Genomic DNA, 19,123 nt, shown 5'->3' with positions numbered 1-19,123 from the left:
GCTGGATGCTTCTCTATATTTCAGACTTTCCATTGACCACTAAATTGCCATGTTTTGTATGTTCATGTGTGTGCGTGTGTGTGAGCTACAGTAGCTAAAAGGTGGAATGGGGTGTTTAGCTTCCCCTGCTGGAACTTCATACTACATCTTCTGATCCAGAATCTGTTAATGATCTTGTCTCATATTCAACCTGGCAACCCTACTCTTGGAACTGGTGCATTTGCTTAATCTTTGGCTTCAATAAGGCCTTCACTTAAACTATTCCTTGCCATGATTAAAGTTTTCCAGCTACAGAGCACCGTGAGAGCAGTCTGCCTCTTGCTATTTCCTTGGAGCTGCAGGTCTTGAACTAAGAGGCCTCAGGAGAATTACTCTACACTTGCTTTTGGCTCTGGAAAAGCTCCATGTTGAGATGCTGTGGCATTTGGCCTTTAGTTTAGCACTTTTCACTTTCCCACTGTTTGAAAGCTTTGGCTTGAGTCTGCACTTGGAAGAAGACACATAACTGTCAAGGTTGTGGTCTGCTACAGGCAGAGCAACCATGGCTCTGTTTCCATTACCACTTCTGCCGTGACCATGTTTGTGGCGACTTGAAATGGACAACCGGCAGAGCCTGTGTGCATGTCACAGGAATTGTGATGCTGCCTCCATTTACGCTATTTTTCAATTTGTTCAGGCTGAGGACATGAACAGAGTTCTTGGATGTGTGAGGTCACTTGCCTGTCACTCAGCCTTTGTTTCTGCCAGCTGAGAAACGGGGTGAAGGGAGAAGTCTGGCTGAGTGGATGGGGGGGGGGGGGAATGCTGCTTGAGAGAGGAAATAATATTAGCTAGTTTAGGGAAAGCAATAAAAACATTATTGAGATGTGGGGAGGGGAACCTGTTTTTCATTCCATTGTGCTGGATAATTATTTGCAAGTCCCCAATGTACTCATGAGCAAAGTACTTGTGTTACTGCCAGTGACCCACATATTATTTCTAGATGGCATTCTAGTTTCATCTCAATAGACTTTCTGCCTTTGTTTCAGCATAGAAATGGCTTCAATTGATGCTTTATTCTATGATCTGGGGAAGGTAGATGGATGGTTTTCTGCTGCTTCTGTTGCCGTTTTGGGTTTTCTGGCTAGAATGGAGTTCAGAGGTGTCTGTTTGTGGTGATTCCTGTCCCTTTTGAAAGCCAGGGATCATTAAGTGCTGCTGAAGACTTCTGCTTAACACCTTAAACCAGTGGATCTCAATCTGTGTATCCCCAGAAGTTTTGACCTTCAACTCCTAGAAATCCTAACAGATGGTAAACTGGCTGGGATTTCTTATTTTCATTCATTTATTTAAACATATTCCGTCCTTCTCACCCCAAAGGGGACTCAGGGCGGAGCACAGCATATATATGGCAAACATTCAATGCCAGGACAAGAATTCATATGAGTATACATAAACATTAAAAACATTTATCAAAATATTAAAATACAATATTTAAAACCGTATTGGTCATCTGTATCAAATCTAAATTGTCCTGGTAAATTTTCCTATCATTGCCTTATTGCACTGTCCTGAAAGCTTGGTCCCACAGCCAAGTTTTTACCATCCTTCTGAACGACAGGAGGGAGGGGGCTGATCTGATCTCACCAGGAAGGGAGATCCATAAGTGGGGGGCAATCACCGAGAAAGCCCTGTCTCTCATCCCCATCAGTCGCGCCTGTGACAATGGCGGGACGGAGAGCATGGCCTCCCCGGAGAATATTAATCTCCGCGATGGTTCATGGGCCAAAACACATGGGACCCACAGGTTGAGAACCACTGCCTTAAACTATAATGCCTAGCAGAGTTCCATTTTGTCACCCTCATCCAAAGATGGGTCATTGATCCTCTCTTTGTGTTCTCCATCTCAGTTTGGAAAGACCATGAAGTCTTTGAATCATAGGATTGCTGTAAGTTTTTCGGGCTGTATGGACATGTTCCAGAAGCATTCTCTCCTGAAGTTTTACCTGCATCTATGGCAGGCACCTTCAGAGGTTGTGAGGTTTTTTGGAAACTCGGAAAACAGGGTTTATATATCTTTGGAATGTCCAGGATGGGAGAAAGAACTCTTGTCTGTTGGAGCTAGGTGTGAATGTTTCAATTGGCCACCTAGATTAGCATGTAATGGCCTAGCAGCCTTCAAGGTCTGGCTTCTTACTGCCTGGGGGAATCCTTTATTGAGAGGTGATTAGTTGTCCCTGAATGTTTCTTGTCTGGAGTTCCCCGGTTTTTGAACAATTTCAACAGAAAGGAAGAAATGATGAAAATGAACAAAATCTGGCTGCTGGTATTAAAAACTCTAAAATCATAACAGTAAATAAAAAAAAACAACATTCAAAAACGTGAACAAGACAGGGCATACAAGGAATGGGGTGGCAGTGTGAAGGATTCAGTCCAGCAGATATGGTCTTCTCTCCTGCCAAGGCCAGGGCAGTAGCAATTGGGGAGGGAGGGAGGGAGGGGCTTTCAACTGCTTTCAGATATTTTTGGTAGATCCTGACACAACAAAAAAAAAAAGCATGGTGTACCCATTTTAAGAGATTATAGAACTAGCTGTGGTTTCACACCTCTCAGTTGCCTCTGTGTTGGATTTCTTTAACATGATTTATATCCTGTGTTTGAAAGCCATTTGGAAACTTAGCTGGTGCTAAGTGCAACTACAGTTTTGACTAGCACTGTTCTGAGGTGGCTGTTGTACTTTTTCTCATTTAATGGATATTCTTGCTGTCTAACGTTTTTAGATCTGCTTCAAAGTGGTGTTAAATATCTTTAGAAGCCCTAAACAGCCTGGGATTGGGACACTTTAAAGACTGCTGCATTTCATATGGTCTTACCCACCCACCTAGATCAGCAGAGGAGGCCATTTCATCAAGGTTATCCCATGCTGAATAGCAACATGTGATGGCCTTTGCTTTTGCGGCAGAAGCAGTGTAGTGTATTGTGTTGAGTGTTGGATTATGACTCTAGATTTTGAATTCTCGCTCAGTCATGGAAATTCAGTGGTTGATCTTGCACAACACACTTGCTCAGCTTCAGAGGACCCCATCCCAAACAAATTTTGCTCAGAAACCCCAGGATAGGTTCACCTTCATAGTGTGTTAGTTGGAAACAACTTAATAGTAAAAAGCAACAATAAAAAAACAATGTATTGGCGAAGGCTTTCATGGCTGAAAACACTGGGTTGTTATAGGTTTTTCAGGCTGTATGGCCATGTTCTAGATGCATTCTCTCCTGACATTTCACCTGCATCTATGGCAGGCATCCCCATAGATGCAGGCGAAACGTCAGGAGAAAATGCATCTAGAATGTGGCCACACAGCCTGAAAAACCTACAACAAGCCAATAATAATAATAAAAAATAACCAGTATTTGGAACTGCCTACCATAGGAGATAATTCCCTATGTTTTTATTGCACAAAGTTAAGACAATTCTGTTCAACAGGCCTTTGACCCAGCTGCTAATTTTCTTTCTGCCTTGCTTCTTTCATGGGGAGGGACACTTTGTCTCAGCTGACACTTTCTGTTTGTACTACACTTTATTTCCTTTACATAAAGTATTTTCCATGTGGAAAATAATTGCTTTTGAATTTTGATGTTAGTTGTTTTGCTTGTTTCTTGAGAAACAGAACGAGAGAATAATTTTTGCAAACAAATAAATAGCATATATTCTTGTTCCACTTTCTTTTTTTTTTCCTGAGGCAATTACTGTGGGAAGCAAGTCTTTGGAAACACCCTAAGATATGATGTGTCCCTGCAGGAATGTTGTTTGCAGTGCAAATAATAGTCCCTTGGCAGATCTGTTTAAGTATGTAAAGACATTTCCAGATGAAATAAAATTAGTTCATTCCAGGAAGATCTCCAGATGAATCAGAAATCTGTCTTAAACTGTATGTAAATTCTGCTCCAGTGTTTTGACACTTATTAACACATTTCCCCATGTGTTTTAGAATACATTGTTCTTGATGAAACCAAGTAACACATAGATTATTACATGTTTACCACTTGTTGATGGTGTTAAAGGAGTGGGTGGGCAACCCTCACGAGTCTGACTCTTTGTCCATTTGAGATGTGGCTTTCTTCTACACTGTAGAAGTAGTGCAGTTTGACACCAATTTATTTGGCAATACTCAATGCTATGGAATCCTGGAATTTGTAGTTTGGCAATCCGCCATTACATTTTGGCAGATAAGACTAAATACTTTGTAAAACTACACCTCCCATTATTCCATAGCATTGAGCCAAGGCAGTTGAAGTAGTGTCAAAATGCATTAATTCTGCAGTGTAGCTGCACCTCAAGACTCTGAATAGATCTGCTGGCATTTTTCTCTTTCCTCATCTCTTTAACCCCTCTAACCAGTTCTATGAATGGGATTCACTTCATCCTCCATTGAATTGTGTGTGTCTCTAGGGTAGAATGTAGGAGCTGTTTAACATCTGTGCAGATACGAGGCCCAGCAGCTTAGGACAGGATGTGTGAAACGTGGCATCCATTTGAAACTGCTGAGAGGAATGTATATGGGCAGATTCTGCTGTTTGCATGTGTGGCTCTGCAGTTTGTGAGCACATTCCTCTTACAGCCCAGGAGATCCAACATTCCCTATTTAGGCATGACCTGGGGGAGGATTGGAAAGTGCGCAGGTGTGGAATTACATAGCGCCATTCCTCTTGGGCCCTGTAGCACAGATGCGAGGAGCTGTACAATGAATCCTTGAGGCGCTGATAAAAGTCCACAAGAAGAATTTCTCAAGTGGTGCTGCTTTAAATAAAAGTGTGCATTGAGTCGCGGCCTCCATTGGGCCAGCTGCTGGTCACAGTATCTTGGCCACTTTAAAGGGGCAAGCATATTTTTAATAGTTTTGTGCCTCTTTCCAGCACTGTATTCCCTGAGTGCTTTTAATGCATGTGCATTTAAGCACCAGGCAGCTGTCACATAGCAAGGTCCCCCTCTCTCACAGAAACATACATTAAATCCATCGACTGCTGAGCCCCCTTCCCCAACAGCAGACTGTTATGCTGACCATTCTTCCTGCAACTTGATCATGAACATGCTTTTATTTGTATTTGAAAATTTGAAAAAAATCACTTTCCCTTCCTTGTTGGATTATATCTTACTGTAATCCTTTCTTTAATTGCCATGGCTCAATGCTATGGAAGCATAGGAGTTGTGATTTTTCAAGATTTTTAGCCTTCTCTACCAAAGAGCCCTCGGTGGCGCAGTGGGTTAAAGCACTGAGCTGCTGAGCTTGTTGACTGAAAGGTTGCAGGTTCGAAGCCGGGGAGCGGCATGAGCTTCCTCTGTCAGCCCCAGCTTCTGCCGACTTAGCAGTTCGAAAACATGCAAATATGAATAGGTCAATAGGTACCGCTCCGGCGGGAAGATAATGGCACTCCATGCAGTCATGTTGGCCACATGACCTTGGAGGTGTCAACGGACAACGCCGGCTCTTCGGCTTAGAAATGGAGATGAGCACCACAGCCCTGGACTTCATGTCAGGGGAAAACCTTTACCTTTACCTACCAAAGAGTGCTGGTGATTCAGCTGACTACAAATCCTAGAATTCCATAACATTGAGGCATGGCAGTTTAACATGGTATCAAACTACATTAATTCTACATACCACAACCACCATCTAGTCTGAACAGAACATTTAAAGACGTCCTGTTTGCTGAAGCAGGTCAGTATCATGTATATCTCAAGCCACTTGGTCAGTAATGATTAGATAACAAATTGGCTACAAACCAAACTAGAGGTTTCTTGAAATGCGAAAAGGCTGCCGACTCACTCTCTCGCCAGCCTGTCTCTTCCTTCCTTCTTCTTCCATGCCCAGCTTCTGCAAAACCTTCCTATTTTCTTAAACCACAGTTTCCTTTGACCTCTCAATCAGGAAACTGTGGTTTAAGGACTAATATTAAACCAGGCCCTGATCAATTCTATTCTTTTTATTCTGTTGTTGAGTCCTTTTTTTGGCAAAGTGGCAAGATTGGTAGGTATGTGGCTCAGCATCTCTTAGGAAGTATGAAATGAACAAAGAGTGTTCAGAACAAAGAATTAGGGCAAGTACCAGTTACAGTATTCCATTATCTGAAGAATGGCCTGTTGAAAGACTAGAGCTGCCTGATTGGTTTGACACTTTCTTCAGCAAAGTATGGGCTCCCTAAGAATCTTAATGCAGCCTAAGCCACAAAAGCGGATAAAGGAACAGAACAGTTGCTTTCACCAGGAACCTGTCCGTGCGTCATTTGATTTAGCCAAAAGCTGCCTATGATGTGATGGGGGTGAAATAAATAAAAGTAAACCCTAGTTGACAAAATTAGCCTGTGTTACAGTGAATTTCACATCTAATTACTCAGCCTTGTCCAGATGCCTTGAAAGTCAAGAAATGTTTGTGGAAACAGGATACATAAAAAAGAGCGAGGAGAGTTTATGCTGTTGCATCTCTAGTTTGCACTCCAATAAAACATGTTTTATTAGATTTGAGAACATTATGTCTGCACAGGTACTCAGTTCTTACGTTTCTGCCCTATGGGCCTAAATTGAGTAGCTTGCTAACTGTGCAAGAGAATATGATCCCATGAAAAAAAAGGAAGCCCTGTTGTGAAGCTCTTGCTGAAAGGAAGTCGAACACATTAAAATGCAACCTCTACCTAAATCTACCTTTCAAAATAGTAAGGGCACAGCTGGCCTCCAAGGTCAGTTTTAATTCTCTATAACATATTTCTACAGCATGGGTACAGTTAAAATCAAGCAATTTACCACTGTGTTTTAGAGTAGAAACTAGTGTGCAGTAAATTTAATATACATGCACTTGTATTATCATTTACGAAGTTTCCCTTCGTAGCTGCATCCCAGCTGCAGTTTAGCACTCTGTGCTTTGGATTTTTATGGAAGGCAGGCAAAAACTTTGAGCGATACTAACTTCCTAATTTTGGTATTATATCTTTTGATTATTTCTAACTACCGTCATTTCCCACTCTCCTGAAAGGACTTCCAATTTGATAGATAATGATAGATATATTGTGTGGATTTTAATTTTCTTGAGCATTGGTGTTGGAATCCCAACAGCTAGTTTTGCGGGGGTACTTCAACATCCATGTGGAGACTTCTCTGTCAGGATCTGCTCAGGACTTCATGGCCTCCATGGCAACCATGGAGATATCCCAAATGTTTTTTGGCCCCATCCACAGTGCTGGACACACATTGGATCTGGTCTTCTGTTCGGGGCGGGATGATAGTGACGTGGAGGAACTCTCTACAGTTCCTTCGTCATGGACCAATCACTACTTGGTCAGTTTTAGAGTTACCAGGGCTCTAAACCTCTACAGGGGTGGTGGACACATTAGAAAGGTCCACCCCAGGAGGCTTGTGGATCTGGATGAATTCCTGATGGCTCTTGGGTATTTTCTTGACACTTTGGTAGGCAATTCTGTCAAAGCTCTGGCAGACCTCTGGAACTCGAAGGTGTTCCATAGACACGATAGCTCCCGAATGTCTCCTTTCACAAAGCAGAGCCAAGTCGGCCCCCTGTTATTCAGGATAGCTGGTGGTGATGAAGAGAGCGAAACGGGGACTAGAGATGTGTTGGCGTAAATCTCGTAGTGAATCCAATCAAGCACAGTCTAGAGCTCATTTAAAAGCCTATGACGTGGCAGTGAAGGTGGCACAATGACAGTTTGTGACCGCCAACATTGCATCTGCAAATAACCGCCTAAGAGAGAGCTGTTCTGAGTGGTCAGAGGACTTTTAAACCCTGTCCAACCAGGGATCCCTGACCAATCAGCAGCTCATTGCAATGAGTTCACCAGGTTATTTGCTGGTAAAGTCGCTTGGATCCAAGCCAACATTGACGCCAGTATTGATGTAACTGAAGCAGCTGTCTGTCTTAGTTTAATGGATTCCTTCCAACTTGTTTGGTCCGAGGATGTGGTCAAGATCTTGGGAGGAATTTTATTGTGCTGAGTTTTTATGATTGCATATGACATTGAATATCTGCCTTTGTTTTTATGATTGTATATGGCATTGAATATTTGCCTTTGTACTTGGAAGCTTCTCTGAGTACCTCAGGGAGAGAGGGTGGGTTAGAAATTAATTATTATTATTATTATTATTATTATTATTATATCTAGTGTAATTGAACTTATTTTTTAATAAATCAGAAGCAAAATGAAAGTCTGCATGAATCACTTGAAACATGTTTGGAATTCATGTGAAAATGTGAGATGGAAGTTCTCCGTGCCCAATATGCACTTATGGAGTCCTAAGAAAGCTTCCGGAATTTGGACTAGGGAGCCTGGTTTTCCTGATTATAATTGTCTTGCTAATTGTTTTCATTAAAAATTATTAATATACTATGGTGTTATGAAATATTATCATCGAAGCTAGCTGCTATTTACTTTTTCTTTGTTACGTCTTCTCCTACAGCCATTGCAAATCGATGACAATTTCTGTGGGCAGGATTTTAACCAGCCATTGGGTGGAACAGTCCCCATTGAAGGGATGCCGCTTTTTGTGGATAAAGAGGATGGTATGACATCTGTGGCTGCTTATGACTATCGTGGACACACTGTAGTTTTTGCTGGCACACGAAGTGGCAAGATAAAAAAGGTAAGCACTTCTGTGGATTTGTTGGGTTCTTCTACTTCTGTCTTAAGGAGATAAAACATCCTCTCATGTAGTTCAAGCCAAATGTTAGAGTAATTGGAATGAGAGGGACAGATATTTCTGTGCACACAGTTGCTTTATGACTTTTGAGGCTATTTCTGTATCAGAGAATTGACCTTGAACAACTGTTACTTGTTTTTCTAGCATCCTTTCAATCTGAGTTTTCTTTCACCAGAAGTATCGCTCATCACACAGTTTCTCTGAAGTCAGCAATACTTTAAAAATAACAGTAAAATATTACATAGCAGAGGCCTTTCTCAGTACTAGTATAGTTTTGCTAAAGCCAGATTGTTTTTCTTCGTGTTGCAAACTCTTCAGCAGATTTTCTAGGATAAATAGCAAATTGCAGACTCAGCTAGTCTGTTTTGTAAATTCTGCACAGAGGAGGCCTCCCTCACTTTAGATAATTTTTATCTGTCTTCTAGCTTGCATTGACCATCATTCCTACTCTGACTGCTTTTTCCATGGACTCGCTTTTCTCCCCCCTTTTTTTGTTCCTATCTGCAGTGTTGGTACATGCGCCTGCCTCTGTTACACAAAACAGACACATTTCTCTAAGGGTGATGGCTCTGCTCTTTCAGCAGGAACCAAAGAACTCTGATAACTGTGCATGAAGAAGGATCTGTCTTGGAGGCTGCAGAATCCTCTAATCTAAATGATTTAAACCATCTGTGGGCCAAAGTACAAAAAGTGCAGGGAGCTCATCCTTACCCAGCTACACAAAGGCTCCTTGTTGTTGGTAATTAGGAAATAACTGTATGCCTTTCCCTCAATATCTCCACAGGGCATGGATTTCCTGTTATCATAACATCATTCCTATAATTACGCTGGATATTCCCTGTGTAAACACAGCCGGCAGTAACTGCATCTTCAACCAGGCAAAATTGTCTTTAGGGCGGCTCTAGCACAGTATTGCAGGAAGCACCCAACCTAGTAGGGGGCTCCTCTGAAGCCAAGGCATGCTGATACTGGGAGCCAAACTAAAAGATGGCCTGAAGTTTTGAAGCCCCTATGCCTTTAATCTTTTTCTTTTTCCTGCCTGAGCTAAGCTTTTAATTTACCAAGATTACAAGTATTTTCTAGTTCAGACATCAGTGTAACTCCCTGTGAATATGAATGCAAAGAGGGAAGGCATTCAAAGGCTTACCGTATCCATTGGGGCAGTAGCTTTGGATACTTTCGTGACTTGGAAAGATGGGGATCCTTGTACAATATTGATTGTAGATTAAGTTATTCATTTCTGGGAGTCAGCAAAGCCCTTCAAGCATTAGCAGAAGACCCTCCATGTTGTATATGTGCTCTTGATAGCAGTTTCCATCTCCCGGGGTGTTTTGCACTAGTTTTTGCATACCATTACTTGCTGCATTTATACTTTACATTTTTAGATGTGTGTGTAAAATAAGGAATTTATAAAGCAAGTCACATAGCCCTTTCTTTGCTCCTTGGTTATGGGAAAGGAGCTGTGACCCACTAGAGGAGATGTGATACAGTGCAGTATGAAAAAGGTGTCCACAACAAAGACCTGCAGTGAAATATTCTATTGCTGAATGTACCTATCACTCATAACACATTTTCCATTCTTCCTCCTACCCCATTTGCCACCTGTTCATACAATATTCCGTGCACAATGGGTTGTTTTTGAAGTCTCCCTGCCCTTCCCCCAGATATTTTACTAGATTTTTACATTTCTTCAGCCTCTTTTGCTAGAAGCTCTTCCTTGTGCATGGATGGTGCCATTTTGGCTACGTAGCCATCAAAAACTATGCATGAGCATCAGAATCAGAAAATTATATTTTTTCAGCATTCTGTTGCTTCAGAGGGCATTAATGACATTATTCAACGAAATAAAACAGTTAGTTGAACAAAGTCACTGTCCTGTCACAAGATTACCCAAAATAATTTGGCATTCATGGCTCTGTATTCCTTTACTGCTGGAATAGGTTGCCCCTTTATCTCCTAGTGCACAGTGATGGAACATTCTGTACATCAAATTTGCTCTGTCTCTCACTTGGAAGCATCAGTCTCTGCATGTTGTTTTTCTAGCAGAGGGAAACTTCTAACCCCTGCAGACTCAGAGTAAGCAAGATGCTGATTTCTAGATGAATGGGTCTAAACTGAAATGACTGGCCAGAAGCCAAACTGAAGGTCATTTTAGGAGATGTGGTTCACACAAAGTAGACTGTTGTCAGCTAGGGAGAGCTGCTTTGTTTATTAGGTGGACCAAGCAGATTCGATGTCACAGGGGTTTTTTTTTCTTCCTCTAGCATTGCTAGCTTGCAGCTAGAAAAACCATGAAACCTGAAGATAGTGTTGTAGCTGTTACATGTACAAACATCAGGAGCTGGCTTTAAGTAGTCTCATAGCTGGCAGACCCCCTTCCAAGATGGTTTGCATAACCCAGTGGGTTCCATTGCTCATAGGAAGGCCTAGCTCAGACCGGCTATGAGGAGTGAGAGCTTGCAGAGAGTTCAGGTTTTGGATCTCACATCTGATTAGTGAGTTACATATCATCCACTAGTGGTAATCTTCAGTTAAGATACCATTTATGTGCTTTAACATTTGAAAAGTAGCACAAATACATAATTAGTCCGGAATATCAGTATGCAGAATGATCTTGTAGCATCTTAGAGAGTGGCTGAAAGTTGGTAGCATAAGCTTTTGTAGACCAAGTCCGGATCCGAAGAAGGAGATTTCCTCTTTGAAAGCTTTATACTGCCAAGTGCTGGCAAAGATATGTAGGGACAAGATAAACTACATTCTCATCATACCATGGTGGCCCAAGCACCCCTGGTATGCCCTGCTTCTTACACATCTTGGGTGTCTGCACCAGACATCTGTACTGTCCAGATTGTCTGACAATGCATGATGGGAAGGTGAGGCACCCAGATTTGGTCTCTCTCAAAGTAACAGCCTGGAGTACTTGTTCTTATCCTCCCTTTCTGATGCTGTCATTATTGCTGTTGCACATAGGCTTTCCACTCAATGCTTTGAGTAGTCATCTCAAAGCATCCTTCCCTCAGCATGTTCTGCCTTTACTTAGATTATTGGCTGTTGCTTTGGAAGCCAGGTAACTGAGATTTAGGTGGAGAACAGGCTGGATAGCTGTGCATAGGTTCTGTGGTGCATAGCACCAGAAGGCTCTGAATGCTTCATGGCACCAATGTAGTAGAACCCATCACAGATGAGCAGTCAAAGTACTTTGGTTATGGGTAAGCTACCTGCCCTTATCAGAAGTTTGGTCCCATTGCTGCTGCGAGGACTGGTGGAAAACATGGGCAGATTGCCATCTCTTTCTGATTGCTCTGAAGTGACTGCTCTGAAGTGACTGCCATTTTCTCTTCTTCTTAAGTTCCAAAATTGCAGGTTTTAAATAGTTCAGCATATGTGAGTATATAGAGGAAGTGTAGGAGGAAGCATTGATGAAACCATTGAAATGGTGTGTGCTACACATCAGTTATTTATCCCCGCTGATTGCTGATGATTACTTTTTGTCTGGCAAATTTCTCCCTGAGGTAGTAGATTCCCCCTTCCCTTCGATACTTCCTACATTTTGCCTTGTCACTTCTCTTTTGCTGGTTTGATTGCCTTTGTGGAAGGTCTGATGAAGCAGAGAAAAATATGCCTGGAAGCCTCTTCCTTGGCTAGGAAACTGTTCCGAGGTAGCATGGTGTCAGGGAATTTTAAGAACAAGGTTAGTTAAACCTGAAATGGACACCAGTTCATTTTGCAAGTGCATCAGTTGCAGGCATTCAGTCCAGAATAATGCAAAAGTACTAATGCTTTGGCAGATGTCTGAAGCATTAAGTAAAGAGAGGAATACAGTGTTTTCTCACTTATTGCGGGAGTTCCATTCCAGTGAAAATCTGCAAAGTAAGGACTCCATATTAATTTTAATATTTACACATTATTTTATATATTATATATATTATATTCTTACCCATGCTTCCTTACCCACTTCCCGGCCCATCCCAAGGGCATCTGCCTGCCTCCATGGTCTCCAGAGCCATGCAGGCCTTCCCTGCCGTGCCTCAGGCCACTGCACTTCCGGAGTCCCTGGCCTCCCTGACCTCCACTGGACGTAAATATCTAATATTTTTTATTTTTATTAATATTTTCAAAAACCTGCGAAAGCAAGTCTGCTAAAAGCAAACTGCGAAGTTTAGGGGGAACACTGTAAGCTCTTTAGCCATAGTAGAACAGTACTGATGTTCCTGTAGTACTTGTCTATGCTACGATGTGTAGAGCAGTATGTCTCTCTTGCTTTAACCTTGAAGCATTGGTGTAGGTAGAAACACTGGTGTAGGTGACATCGAGAGCATGACTTCTTCAAACAAGTGCTGTCTGCCTTAGCTTGGAGGATGGAGAAGATGCTGCCTCAGCAGTTACCTGATCTTCCTGTGGAGCCTTGTGCAATCAGACCCTGCCGCTGGCTGTCTCTGCTGCTACAACAGGAAGACAATACGGCTGAACAACCTCCTGTCTTGCCCTCTTCAGCTGGTCACCCAAGAGGGTCAGAGAGGGGTGGGGGGGTGGGGGCCTATTGAGCTACAGAGACATATGTTTCACTAGGCGCAGGATACAGAGCAGCTGTTATTGCAGAATGTTTGCAACAGACAAGGCCAAGAAGTGTTGGAGACATAAAGGCTCGAAAACATTGCAGCAGTGATCCTGTATTTTTAAGTTTTCCTGAAGGCTTGCTTGATGCCTTGACTCCTGGTTGTTTTTAAAAGGCAGTTTTGGTTTTTGTTAGTGGGCTTTTAAATTTCTCTGTGTTTAAATATATTGAATTTAAACGAGCCACTACCATTTGGGCAGAGATAGCCCCACAGGATTCATAAGGGTGGTTGTGATGGGATAGTGGTTGAACTTTCTACAAGACAGATATATTGATGGATGATTGGCCTAAGAGCACTGTAGAAATAGCTATGGATGTAGTTTGGTAATACAGCTTTTCGCACAATGCACTGTCTGCACTGTTCCAGTCTCCTGGCAAGGTTATTAATCTTTTCATGTAAAAGCAGTAATGCTTGTGCTAGCATTTCCCTTTGTCACTTTGGCAGAGCAGCTAAGCCTGGAGCTGTGTGGACAGAAAAGCTTCCCTTTCCCCCTGAATTATTTCCCTATCTTGATAAGAGGTGGGACAGACTCAGTTGGAGAGCGGGAATGTAGAAGCAGAAGGAAGGGCTGTGACTGGGCTATGGCATACTTTTCCTATGTCCTCAACTGTTAACTCAGACCCTCCTTTGACAGCCTGCTAACTACTGAAGTAGGTAGACAGTTAGGCTTTTGATACTAGAATGGACAACAGTGTAACCAAGGGTTTCATGGTTAAACAAGGTAATTTTCCTAATCAATTGTGATTAGGAAAAAACCCCTGTAAAAACCTTGTTTTTTATATGCAAGGTTTCGTTGAGACCAGGAAATTATTTTGGAAGTTCCTCCAAAGTAAAAAAAAAGTTGAGAAAGACTGTCTTAGGCCTTTTAGAAGTCCCATTCACTGTATCAGAAGGAATCGCCAATAGAGCTTCATCTATTGTGTGTCATAGAAATGGGGTTAAACAAATAAGCAAAATGGTTTAATGAACTTGTAAGGCTGGGAAAAGGTCAACAAAATATGACTTGATTTGACTTAGAACTCTTCAGAGCTTTGCTCCAAGGCTTTATTTAAAGGGTTCTGGACTTGTGAAGTTGAAATGCAGAAGAAAGGTCTTTCCCTTCACTCATGAATGGGCATATGTTCCCACTGAATAAGGCTCTTTCAACAGCCCATCCTAGCTCAGCAAAACCATGGTTCATTTGTTCTTTGGAAGCATTGTGTACTGGGAGAATTGTTGTGTTTGCAAATCCATGTGTGCCTTTGTTGCAACCAGTAGAGAATCCCTTCTCTCTCTCTTGTCAGATATAGACTGCGCTGCTTCCTGCCAGAATGTGTTCAGAGGCCAAAGGGGAAGACAGTCAAGCCTTCTCTAGAAGATGGGCTTAAAGAGGATTTCTGAGCTCATGTCCGTGTGGAGTAATCAGGGCCGCTCTTTCATTGCTTGGGTCTTCTGTGGAGAGCAGCTTCCTTGCTCCATGTTTTCCCACCCCTCTTACATGAGTCCAGGGGTCCAGATGCTAACAGAGAGCCCCATTGTTCTGGAGAGGCTTGGCTGTGTTTCCAGTGCCTTGTTAGCCGTCTCTCAAACAGTTGCTCCTCAGAGGATGGTCTGCCAGCCAACACCTGTTGCAGCCGTGGCCTCGCCCCTGACCTGCCCTTCCCCATCCTGTCTCATCTGTCATCCCCATTCTTCCTTCCTCTGTGTTCTCTTCATGGCTCTTCCTGTGTCTTCGTTGACAGATGGATTTTCCTAATAGTTCTTGAAATCAGATTGCAATTTCAAATCCCTAATGTTTGGGGGAATAGAAGGGATCATACTTGGAGAATAGTTTTATTAGACCCCCTCCCTATTTCCTGCTCTTCAGAACTCTTGAAAATCACTCCTATATGTATGTTACTCGTGGCAACTGAAATGAACAGGACATACATTAGGTTCTTTAACATCTCAATTTCCTTAATGCTGGTATAATCATACCCATTTTAGACAAGTGACACTTAAGACATCATGACACTAACAGGCTGGAAATTTCCACAAGCGAGTAAAAATATTTCTATCCGTTTCACTGACCTTCTCCCTGAGGTCCCTAATAAGCAGGATTTCTTTATTTGAAATTTTTTATACTCAGTCATCATTTCCGCAAACATTAATTTTAAAAGCCCTGCTGCATCTGTGGGACTAGCAACAAATTGACTGTGTATGTGTTTGCCCTCCAGATACATCAGTTATAAATATTTCTGCAGTCCCTTTTCTCTTCCCTCTCCCCACTATTTGGCTTTTAGGGGCATTTCTGCTCTATATCCCTGCACCCGTTAGAGAGAGGATGTGGAGAAAAAGCGGCAGCACTCACGCTGTTGTGATCTTGAGGTGGGATGGGGAAGCGGACAACTGCTACAAACTTTTGGCTCCTCTTCCTTGAGGTGAAGAAATACTAGCTGTAAAGAAGATCGTGGATAATTGTTCCAGTTAATTTTTGAATAATGTTCTGAATTTTCATTGCATAGATTCCTCCGAGGTGAGCAAGATTAGGGGGTGACATTAATCCAAGGGGGCTTCAGATAGAGTTCATGTAAAGCTTTGCTAGGTGACAAATGCTTCTTCCCTTTTCACTTTCTCCATTGGGACCCTCGGTGGCACCCTGGGTTAAACCATTGTGCAGGCATGACTGTTGACTGAAAGGTCGGCAGTTCGAATTCAGGGAGCAGGCTGAGCTTCCATCTGTCAGCTCTAGCTTGAGTGGACATGAGAGAAGCCTCCCAGCAGGATGGTAATATATCCGGGCATCCCCTGGGCAACGTCTCAGTAGACGGCCAATTCTCTCACACCAGAAGCAACTTGCAGTATATTCTCCAGTCGCTTCTGACATGATTAAAAAACAAAACAAAACTTTCTCCATCCAAGTTCAAGCCATATACAACTTCCTTCTGCCTTTCTTTGGGGGTCTCTTTTTCCCTTCTTTCCATTACATCTCATATACTTCTACACATTTCTATACTGACACCTCTGCCCTGTTTCACAATGGATCCCCATTTGGCTTTACAGCTGTCAGCACTCTGGACTGTTTTGTGTTAACTGTTTCACGCTCTCAAGGCACTTGGGCAAAAAATTCTGTGCACCTTCGTTTCCTTAAAGGGAAACAAGCCCAAAGTTAAATCTTTGTGGCAGTATATGAACATACAAAGACCTGAAATATCAGACCAAAGGGCCAACATCCTTGTATCTCAACATTCTGTTTTCTATATTGGGCAAACAAGTACCTTTAGGTAAAACCTAATGCTGAGATTTTAAGTTTCTATATTAGAACTCTTACAACTCTGTAATGTTTATTTCATTCTTTCTCCACACACACTCACACTGCAAGGCCTGAAAATGCAAGAGAGAAAGAGAGTGAGCGAGCGAATAATCTCCCCTTTGGGGATCATGGCAGAGAACTGTAGTCGTTGTGTTATGTTTCTGCCCCCACTTCCTGAACATTTAATTTCTGTAGTCATGGGATGATCATGTGCCTGGCTATGGCCGTCATGGGACTGTACAGACCTTTGGCATTGTGTAGGTGGCTCCAATATGGAGAAGCCCCCCCCCCCCCCCCAAAAAGAGGCATTGGCATTGCCCCATAGAAGCCACTTCCTCTTTCCTTTTGTTCATTGACTCTGGTGCTTGCAAATCTGCTTCAGACTAGGAGTATTATACTGATCTGATTTTTCACACAACTCCATATTTAATTATTTCGCAGGGGTCAAAGCTATATTCTCCCCAGACAAAGAATATGGTTTCTTTTTACCATCATGATTTTTTTTTTCGTGTCAGGAGCAACTTGACAAACTACAAGTCGCTTCTGGTGTCAGAGAATTGGCCATCTACCAGGACGTAGCCTAGGGGATGCTTGGATATTTTGATGCTTTACCATCATTGTGGGAGGCCTCTCTCATGTCCCCGCATGGGGAGCTGGAGCTGACAGAGGGAGCTCATCTGTGCTCTCTCCAGATTTGAACCTCTGATCTTTTGGTCTTCAGTCCTACTAGCACAAGGGTTTAACTCATTGCACTACTAGGGACTCCATTGTGAAAAATGTAAACACGCTTTTGCCATAATTCTCCTTTTTTACACAACGGTTAAAATAGAAAAATCCAATCTTTTCTGATCTCCAATAATATGCATCAAATGTTATGTTCAGAGCTGCTTTGACTGGCACAGCAAGGAGACAAAAGGCTATTATTAATTAGGGGCTGTTGGAGAGTGCCTTGAGGAAGGGCTTCCATGTGGCCTGCAGTGTGGCCTTGTTTACTGTCCCAACGCTTGGTTTCTCCATATGTTTTCAAAATGTACAGCTTGGTTGCTCAGGAAGCCACCATCTGTTGTTAAACCCTGCATGCCTTCTAAAGCAAGAAAGGGGCCTCTTAAATATTGATGGGGAGGTGCGAACGTGAAGCCCGTTGAGCTCTTGCCTCAGGCGTGGGACATAGACAGATTTTTCTGTCATTGCGTGGTAGGGAGAGGATTAAACCCATGCACACCTCTTGGGGGATTATTTGGACTTTGAAGTTTCTGCTTAAGTTTCTGTGTTTTTCTTCTTCTTCTTTGTCTGTAATGGTTGTTTGCATAAATAATCTGGGTGTTGTTCATAGAAGAACAGAGTGGATCCCAATTCCAGTCAGTGGGATGAGAAGGAGATAAAGAATAGGGTCAGTAAGATTAATACTAAACCCAGCAAAGAGTCTCTTTAGAGATAATAGAGGGTAGGCCATTAAAATGCAAGTAAAATTCCAAAGAATTCTGTAGAGGAAGATCTGCTAGTGAGGCTATCAAGTTTAACTGTTTCTTTCTCACTGTGTTGAAGAAATGTAACTATGAGTTACATACAGTGCAGTAAACATGCCAATCTCTGCAGGGAAATAAATCGGAAGGAAATCTGGTATCAGAAATAGCCAAATTTGAAAAAGAGTGGGAGGACACTTCAGGTTCCCAAGTCATGCTTGAAATGTTACTTTTAAGAAGGAGTGTAATGCTGTGCTAAATCCATATTAACTGAGTAGTGATAGGAAGATGCTCTGAGGCCCGGGCATGCTCCCTAAACGCTTCTGCCACAGAGTTTAAAGTGACCTTTGTAGAGCAAAGGAAGGTCAGATGAAGATTAGACAGCAATACTGGTGCATTGCAATTAAGAGCCTAGCCCCAGAAGCCTGAATTGAGAAAAAGGTTTCTCATTGCACTACAAATATTAATTGGCTGTGGAGAGAGCACAAATGTTTTGTGTTATCAGCAACTCACCTTTGTGTGAGTTGACGCTATTAATAATTTCCAAAGGGAATGGCTGTTAGTTGGCTGACCACATCTCCTTGTACGAACCAGCAGATGCCTGAGATCTTCAGGAGAGACCCTTCTCTCAGTCCCACCTCCATTTCAAGCTCGGTTGGTGGGAACGAGAGAAGGGACCTTCCTTCTCGTTGGCTGCCCCATGACTCTGGAACTCTCTTTTTCCCAGGGATGCCAGAATGGCCCCCTCCCTTCTGTCCTTCCAGCGGCAGGCTAAAACCTTTTCATTCAGGCTGGCTTTTCAAGATGAAGGTGTTTAAAATCAAGTCAGGGGGTGCTGTGATTTTTAGCTTTCAATGTGTTTTAACGGATTTTAACTGAATTTTTAAAATACCATTTCTATTTAATTCTGTTTTAATGTTTGTATATTTTTACATTTTAAATTATATTGAAATGCTATTAATGTGAGCTGCCTTGAATCTCCCTGTGGGTATAAATAAACATAATAATAATAATAATAATAATAATAATAATCGTTTTTGTAGCAATAACAACAAAAATTGAAGTATTTCAAAACTCTCTGTTAGTAATGTTGCGA

At 42.3% G+C, this 19,123-nt stretch overlaps 1 protein-coding gene across 5 annotated transcripts in view; it reads left to right on the top strand.

The window, feature by feature from the left end:
• The window catches only part of PLXNA1 (plexin A1), a 367,927-nt gene that overhangs the window by 88,844 nt on the left and 259,960 nt on the right, over positions 1-19,123 (top strand). For all 5 annotated transcript variants that reach the window (XM_067463505.1, XM_067463504.1, XM_067463508.1 and 2 more), the window contains exon 3: positions 8,438-8,620. In XM_067463505.1, coding sequence (XP_067319606.1) covers positions 8,438-8,620 — 183 coding nt within the window. The remainder of the gene's footprint in view (positions 1-8,437; positions 8,621-19,123) is intronic.

Source organism: Anolis sagrei, chromosome 2, assembly GCF_037176765.1.
Source record: "Anolis sagrei isolate rAnoSag1 chromosome 2, rAnoSag1.mat, whole genome shotgun sequence".
In the NCBI taxonomy this organism is placed as follows: Eukaryota; Metazoa; Chordata; class Lepidosauria; order Squamata; family Dactyloidae; genus Anolis; species Anolis sagrei.
This window is presented reverse-complemented; position numbering and strand designations above follow the sequence as displayed.